The 8,584-nt window shown below is 40.6% G+C and overlaps 1 protein-coding gene across 8 annotated transcripts in view; it reads right to left on the reverse strand.

Annotated features, from left to right (window-relative positions):
• plekha1b (pleckstrin homology domain containing, family A (phosphoinositide binding specific) member 1b) overlaps positions 1-8,584 on the reverse strand; it is a 31,767-nt gene that overhangs the window by 2,686 nt on the left and 20,497 nt on the right. The window contains exons 12-14 of one of the 8 annotated variants that reach the window (XM_027177451.2): positions 7,270-7,340; positions 3,582-3,791; positions 1,655-3,484 (exon numbers count right to left, since the gene is read on the reverse strand). The exons of 1 other annotated variant lie outside the window; for it this stretch is intronic. In XM_027177451.2, the coding sequence (XP_027033252.1) occupies positions 3,379-3,484; positions 3,582-3,791; positions 7,270-7,340 (387 nt within the window). In that variant the 3' untranslated portion in view covers positions 1,655-3,378. Of the gene's footprint in view, positions 1-1,654; positions 3,792-7,269; positions 7,341-7,820; positions 8,023-8,584 lie in introns of those variants that run through there. 6 more of the 8 variants (XM_027177452.2, XM_027177455.2, XM_027177454.2 and 3 more) reach the window with 6 other exon arrangements.

Raw genomic sequence — 8,584 nt, forward strand, 5'->3', positions numbered from 1 at the left:
CTTCCATGTGGTGAAAGTTATTATAAAGAGCTCAGGACACTTATGGAACTGTCAATCATCCAGATTCATGTGTGAATTGGCCATTTTTGCTGGAGAGTAAACTGGTGTGGAATTTTGTAGTGTTTATGACTCACAATGTGAAGCTTCATTAAAAAACAGGTAAAGTTTGTGAGTACTGAGGTGTGCTCCCACATGGAGTTATACAAACAATTGTTCCAGCCTCGAGGCCCTTCGAAAGAGAAATACTCGTGTCCACCAGCAGGAGGCACTAGAACAAATTTAGATCTTAGCAGTGTTGGATTTCTGAATCTGTTCAGTGAGTCATAGTCATCATTTGACTAAGAGAAGTTGATTTTTTTGCAACAGGATTAAACATTTTTCTAAAAACATTAATTACTTCTTATAAATTAAATTGTTTCATGGAATTTATTTTAAAAATAAATAAATAAAAATACAGCTCATGTATGCGATCCGACTTGATGAGCCGACTCGTTTGTAAATGATACAGATATTAGATCAGCCAGAGTTTGGATCTGCCGTCAATATGCTTTTTTATTTTTTTCCGTTTACTCGTTGTTTTAGAACCTGCTCAGCCTTCACTGATCCATTCATTACTCATTCCAGATCCTTCCTTCAATTTAGCTCCAAAATGAATCAGAAATGATTAAAAACACACAGAAATACGAGAGCGTGACCATGGCATTAAGAATTATCACTGATTTGCAACAGAAAAACTTGATGGAACTGATTAAAAAAAGGAAATACAAAATTCAGGCCAAAGCAACAGTGACTGCTAGTGAGAGGGAATGAAGTGGGTTATGGTTTGTGTTGTTAGGAATCATCTGAGGAGTTCAGTGTGATGGAGAGCTGATGGCTGGCCACAGGACTGCAGAACATGTCCAACCCACATTCACTCTCAGCTGTGCCTAACAACAGGACCTGAAGCACTTGTGGTCTCTTTCCCCAGAATCCACCCAGAATGGTAGTGAAGTGGAAGTTCAAAGATGTCAGAAATAGACTTTCTATTTGGAGTTGTTTAACTACAGGCCAGCGTTCTGACGATGGCTCAGCATGAATAACATGAATAACATGCTTCCTGCTACTGGGAGATCCTGGTGTCCTTGCTGCAGAACCAGAGGTGGAGCTGGATCACATTCACATCAGTCCTCTAAGCCTGGTCCACAACCAACAAGACGCTTGTCCAGCTCTCTTTCTGCTCTCGGTTCAGCTCCATCCAGGGCTCCTCTAGAGAGTGTGTGTGTGTAACTAGGATCAGTAACCAGCAGAGGGCAGCACGAGCACATCTCACACACACTGAATTACACGAGGACTGCAGTCATGCTTCAATTCCAAATACACTAAACACAAGCAAACAAGATGGGCACAAAAGCCAAAAAAACAAACAAAAAACCACTCAACTTCAGAGTTTAAATGACAAAAATAACTGACAAAAATTCAGTTCCAAGTTTGTTGAAGGTGCTGTTAAGTTTCTAGCTAAAATGTTATAATTACATACTCAAGTCTCTACACTGTAGAGAATGGTTTTCGAGTTTAACGTTTCACTAACAGTGGCTGTAGAAGCTTTAGGAGTGGCAGCTTAAATGCTTAAAGGAATGGTCATAAAAACTAGAGGCAGACAAAAGACAAAACTCAGTTCAGCACTTAAAATTGGTCAGTTTTAATCTTCAAACTCTTTCACATAATAAATAAAATGGACATGATTTACAAATGTCAGGTACACAAGTGGAGAAATCAAAATGAGCTTGTTGTCAGAAGGAAGCTACACAGGCACTTGAGATGGATTGTGCAACGGTTTACGGGTGAACGAGTTGACACACGACCCTGACGTAGAGCGACGTAGGGGCGCTGTCTCAGGAGTCGTGTTTCCACCATACAACATTGGGTAAAATTTTTTTTTACAAGAATAATCCTCAAAGAACAACAAAAGGAAGTCACAACGTTGGTACTGGGCAAGTAGGAAAGGTTATTAAATGAATACGGCATCAAAACAATGACTAACGTTAGTGTGGTGTTAGTGTGGTTTTATTCACAATATTCTAAGCAGAATATAGTAGCTTTCGTTCATTGTTAGCATATTTTCAGGGTAAGTAGTCCATCATGACGTAACATCAGGAGCACCATGTTCAGCATGATGTCAACACACGGAAAAAGGGATTCTTACAGTTTGCTCTAGAACATTCCTTGACATTTCAGACCTGCCGACCCCGACCTTTATTCAGCAGATACGTCTACAGCAGAAAGTGGATTTGCGGGAACCAGCGGGTATTTTTTCCTCCAAACAAATGTCGGCTAACATTAGACACGATTAAAATCAAGCTAAAAGTTTCACATAGACCTTCAATGTGGGAAATCGAGTGTAGATGAGAGACTAACCAAAACGTTACTGATGCAAGCTGGGATGAATGGGGTGGAGCTACCAAGAGATCTCTCACTACTGAAGCACTACATTTCTAGCTAATTAGCTTATCATTATTTCAGATGTTTTCAAGAAAAAAAGAAGCCTGGTGTATATTTAAGTGATGAATCCTAGAAGTGTATTCCGATGTTACAAAGTCAGCTCTGATGGTTGGCAGGACTGAGATTGATTTTAAAAATATCATTGACCACTACTGTGTTTCTTTTCAGTAAAGACAGGATGGCGTTTTCCAGCACCTTAAAAACAAGTGTACGAGTGTGTTGCCAAGGTGTGTGTACTAGATGTAGATGTGTATCCAAAAGACCTGATGTTTTTGGTCAAGCACCAACAAACCTGACAACAAATATGTTTAACCTTTGACTTTCTGACAAGTTTTGCTCTAAAATAAACTCTATAGTTACAGTCAGTGTGTGTATATAGATCCTCAAATATTTAATATAGATCTTCAAATGTTTAATAGCGATTATGTCTTCTCCAAAATAATTCTATATTATAGGTAGTGGTATTATCTTGTTTATGGTTTGCTCAGAAATGAAAAGCCCTCTCACAGAACTTTCTAAAACATCGATAAAAAAAATTAAATGATTGAAGCAATCAGAAAAAAAGTGCTCCATTCAGTTCAGCAGAAAGATCTTCAATACGCTGATTTAGTAGCGATAAAGTATCACAACAAACCAAACTGTACCCCATGGAAAAAGAAGGTGAAAAGGGAAAAAGATAAATCGTTAGGGTAAATCTGATCCAGCTCAGGACTGGATAAGGAGTTTGTGCTCATTTCAAATCACTAGCATACTGGTGGTTAGCCATGGTCTTCAAGTGGAGGATCATGGAAAAAGGAACTAATCCCAGAATCCCGTAATCTACCATGATGTGCTAGGTGCCCTCTCTGGTCTACTTCACTTCTGATTGCTTTACTTTTTGTTGCACGTCCAGACCTGTGGTCATTTCGGCAACACTGTGCTGTCAGTCTGTGCTGTGTCTTGTCTCGGTGTGGGTATGTCTGTGTTTATTTTCGTTGCAGTTTGACCACCGCAGGTCTTTACACCTCTGTAACAGGCAGATCGTCAGAGTCAATATCAGCAGGAGGGCAAATCTCTGCACTGTTCCTCCGCTCCCAAGGTGAGACTGTGTCGCTGCTGCTTACTTGAAAAACAGGCGGGGAGACTCCTGGAGTGACAGACGGGTACGTGGGCTGCCCCGCAGGAGGCCGCTGAGGTCTGGCTCGTCCCACGCCATGCTGATGGCCCGCTGGGAAGTGGCATTCTGGGAAGTGGGGTTCGGTGGAGATGGGTGAGCGAGGGACTGGGGGGCCTTGTTCACTGCAGTAAAAGCTGGAAGGGCATTCCCTGCGCTCCTGTTGGAGAGTGATAGCAGAAATAGAAAAAAAAAATCACACACACAAAAAGAAGAATCATTCGGTCAGTGAGAAAACACATGGTACCATTTCTACAGTGTGCTCAGGCATGGTAGTAGAGGCTAGCTTCAGTGGAAACAGCAGCAGAAGCTCCGGGTGTGGCAGCCCCAATGGGAGTGGCAGCAGAAGCTTAAGTAGTAGGTGAAGTTTTAAGAGTGGCAGCTTCAGAGCTAGTTAAAGCTTTAGGATTGGCAGCTACAGTGGTAGAAGCAGTAGAAGTGATGAGACTGGCTACAGTGCCAGTGGCAGCTTCACTGAAAGAGGCAGTGTAGCCTGAGAAGAGGACAGTCTATTGGTAGCTAAAGCTTGGAGAGTGGCAGTTTCTGTAACACTTGAAGTTTTAGGAATGGAAGAGTAGCAGTGCTAGTTGAAGCCTTGGTAGTGGCTGCTTCTGTGGCATTAGAAGCTTTAACTACAGCAAAAGTGATGTGCAACAAATCTTATAATAATAAGCGCTCAGGTTGGTAGCAGCATGAAACAAATTAGTGAGCTGCAGTCCTAAAACTTCCAGCCTTGATTTTTTTTTTGCTGTCTGGAAAGATTACCATCAGAAATCACAGGTAAAAGAGAAGTCATTTAGCTAAAATCAGCCTTTCAGACATGTGTTGGGAGTAAGCAATCAGGGTACAGCACACATGCAGCTAAAGGAAAAAGAGGGTTTTTTTAAGGATGGACGTGAAAGTATTAGCATGGCTGGAACTGGATGAAGAACATTCTGAATCATATGGATATTGTTGGGTATTGCTTGCTTGGGATGAAAGATGAAAAGCTGAGGATCACAATGGAGAGAAAAGAATATGATAACGAACACTCGGGGGAGCTCACTTGCTTGGCCGGGATGCGGCTTGACACTGATGCATATCCAACCTGCAGTTTTCCATGGCACAATTCATTCTTAAACACTATTAAACACTCGCTTGACATGACACAAACAAAGACCTGATTAAGTTTGAGAAGCTGAAAGTTCACACTTGAAGCTACCATGCAGACCCCAACATCTGCAGAGATCCGAGTTCTGGGGAATCAGCATGATCAAATCGGAATGTCTGGATGTGGTATCGGACATGTCTGTGCACATCCTGGCTACAGGCAGACAAGGATCACTAACACACACCTAGGAATGTGTGTAAATCTCTACACTACATATCATAGGGTGCATACCATGGGATCTTATGACTAAGCAACCACATCATTTATGTCGATTATTTCATTTTTCTACTAAAACGGCAGCACTTAAACGATAAGTGCACTTTACAACCATAAAAATGCAAAAATGAATATACACCAACCAGTCATCAAATTAAAAAGGTGTGGTGGTATCCAACACTGAGAACTTAGCAGCAGTCCTTTAAGTCCTTTAAGTTGTGAGCTGGAGCCTCCACGAATCAGACTTATTTGTCCAGCACATACTACAAACGCTCAATCAGATTGAGATCTGGGGAACTGGGAGGCCAAGTCAACACCTTGAACCATTTGTCATGTTCCTCATACCGTTCCTGAGCAATGTCTGCACAAAAACACTGTTAGGAAACTGTTGCCATAAAGAGGTGTACTCAGTCTATAACGATTCCCAGAAGAACATCATCCAGAGCATTACACTGCCTCTGCTCACCTTCTTGTCCTTCCTTGGAACACTTCTGGTAGCTACTAACCCTTGCATACCACCCCACCCACACCCCCGCCCCCTAAGCTCGGATCTAGTCGTCTATAGACATCACAATCTGGCCCTACTCAAAGTCACTCAGATGGTTACACTTGCCCATTGTCCAGCTTCCAGAGAGAACCGACTATTCACCTCTTATCCCATCCCCTGACAGCTGCCACTATAATGACATAATCAATGATATTCTCTCCTCCTGTCATTGGTTTTAATGTTATGGCTGATTATTGTACATGAGTGAAACAATAATTAAAGTAGTATAATGCATGTTACAAGTAGTGTATATAACATTTCTAAATGCAGTGAATCTCCGTGGTGCTGCGTGATACATGCAGCAGGTTCACTAACTCGTCACTGCCTGGTCAGGGTCATGCTGGTTTAGATTAGGTTAAAAGTAAACAAAAAAAAAAATGCTATTCAGACTGAAAATTTCTCGCTATTAGAGTTAGAACATGTTCACGTTTTCATTTCCAGCATATGAAGGACACCCTTATCGCTTATATGTAAAAGCAACTTACTTTTAATCTCACTGGGTCTTTTTTTAATACTACTGAGCAACTGAGGGTTAAGGGTCTTGCTCAGGAGCCCAGCAGTGGTAGCTCAGTGGACCTGGGATTCGATTCAAACTCGCAACCTTCTGATGAGTAGTACAACACTTTAACCACTAAGCGACCACATCCCACACACTACATACACCACTTATTACACAATATGATCATTCATAGTGCATAAGAGATATAGATAAAGTGCGTAATGCACTTAATGCCACATGAACGTACTCACACGTACACTGCTATGAATGTAATCTGGTACAATTCTGAAGTCCAGTAAAAACGTCTCTGCGTACATTTCATTGTTCATTCATGTGTTTTTCGTTTTTAAACGGAAATGGTAAAACAAGGAGGAACAGTATTGTATTACGAGGACATGCACCAAATGTGTGTTCTGTTTTTTTCTTCTTAAAAAATATGAAATGAAGCAAAATCACAGCAACGGTTTGAAGAAAAAAACAAAACAAAACAAAAACAAAAACAGCAGTACAGCTATTCCTCAGATGGTTCAGAGAAGATGTAGTATGTGTGGAGTTTCATAATAATTTGATAAAAAAAAAAAACATTTTAGGCTGAATAAAATATTTCTAGATTGCAGCACCAGATCTTTTTTTTTTTTCAGTGATCATGTAATCCTCCTTTCGCACCACCTTTCTGATTTTAATGAACCAAATTAGCTGCACATCAGGAACCATCGCTGATCTGTAATCACTGACATAAATCCGGCTCATTCGAGATCCTTTGCCACAATATCTACTACTTCTTAGTAAGCTCTGAACATCTCGTCTGCATCTCGCCGTTACAATCTGAAAACACATGAACTGTTTGGGAGTGAATGATTTTTTTTTTTGTTGTCCGACAGAAGCTGTGCTAAAGAAATGCGGATGAAGAAATGAGATCGAAGGGCTGATGGATAGATGGGTGAATGAGAGTGGCAGTATAAAAGAGCGCCATGCTGGCGGCGCAGCACGGGACATGGCGTTGTGGATCAGAAGTCTTTCAGGCATGACATGAGAGCTGATTTTAGTCAGTTTGTTTGCTTTTTTGACGTATTCTGTGGGTTAAACAAGCAGGGAAGCGGAAAACAAAACGAATAAATTCTTATAAGTCTATGGAAAGCTCTACTGCGTTACACTCGGAGCTGGGATGCAAACAAACAGAGGAAGGGAAGGCCAGGGGGAAGATGGGCTGCGATCTCAACACATACGTGCTGCGTTCGCCACTGCGGGACGTATACCTCTGAATACAAGGGTTTGAGAACCTTCTGGCCTGACGCATCTGCAACAACATAGCGCACAGCTTGATTAGGAGTAAAGAGACAGAGAGAGAGAGAGAGAGAGAGAGAGAGAGAGAGAGAGAGAGAGAGAGAGAGAGAGAGGGGTGGGAGAGGGGAGATGGCTAAAGCATCAATTATTCAAATATAAGGTTGCTGTTTGCTTATTCCAAAGACGAACCATATGTTTTTTTTACTCATCAGTACTGAAGTGAGAAACTGACTCAATGTTAATCAAAACGGAACAATTTTAAAACCCTGTGTTGTTTGTATATAAATGGCGGTAGATGAAATAGGTGATTAAAGATGACGCTCGTTTGCTAGCTTGATTATCTTTTCCCCACTTCATCTACTCAGCATCTGCTGCTAGTGATCAGCTGAGGTTTACCTTTAAGTTATCTGTATCATAGTCAGACGCTGTAGTTCGTTAATCACAAAATACATCGTTAGTGAGACAAGATGCGCTAGAATAATGGCACACAGTATCGAGTGGCAGCGGAGCATTTTTATTAGTAATGAATGCAGAACGAGTATTGCTGCATCCTTACTGAAGTCATCTATAAACTCTCTATATACTCTGTTTATGAAGTCTCTATAAAGTCTGTTCAATATTCATGACCACACTGTTGTGTTTTTGTTTTTTCTTTGTTCGTTCTGCACTCGTCCGCATCCAAAACACAGATCACACTGTGGAAGAGAGACGTACGCACATTATACACTCTAGTGCAGGGGTGTCAAACTCAAATTCACAGTGGGCCCAAATATAAAACTGAGATAAAGTCACAGGCCAAACTGAATATTTATTGAAAAATTAACTGTAACTGATATGTAATGTTCAACCTTTTTCATATGAAACAAACTTTAGTTTTACTTAAACACAGGATTTGGAACAACCAGAGCTTGATATTACAAACACATAAGAAATTAAATTTGAAATAAAAGACACATCAGTGGTGTTCATTTCTTATTTAAATAAATAAAATAAATTATGTCTCTCAATGTATCATTTTAAGTTCCTTTTTGAACAACCAAAATTAATTATTTCATTCAATGAAAATCCAACTTTTCGTCTAACAGTTCATGCCTTGGAGTAGAAAAAGTGCATAAAAAAAAAAACGTATTCAAACTCAGTTTGCTACACTCTGATTTACTCTACACATTGATCTAACCCAGATACTTGGCATCTTTTCTTAGATGCAAGTTCATCAATGTCTGGGGTCAGGCTCTGAGCTGAGGAAATTGTCAGAAT

This window comes from Tachysurus fulvidraco, chromosome 8 (genome assembly GCF_022655615.1).
Source record: "Tachysurus fulvidraco isolate hzauxx_2018 chromosome 8, HZAU_PFXX_2.0, whole genome shotgun sequence".
NCBI lineage: Eukaryota > Metazoa > Chordata > Actinopteri > Siluriformes > Bagridae > Tachysurus > Tachysurus fulvidraco.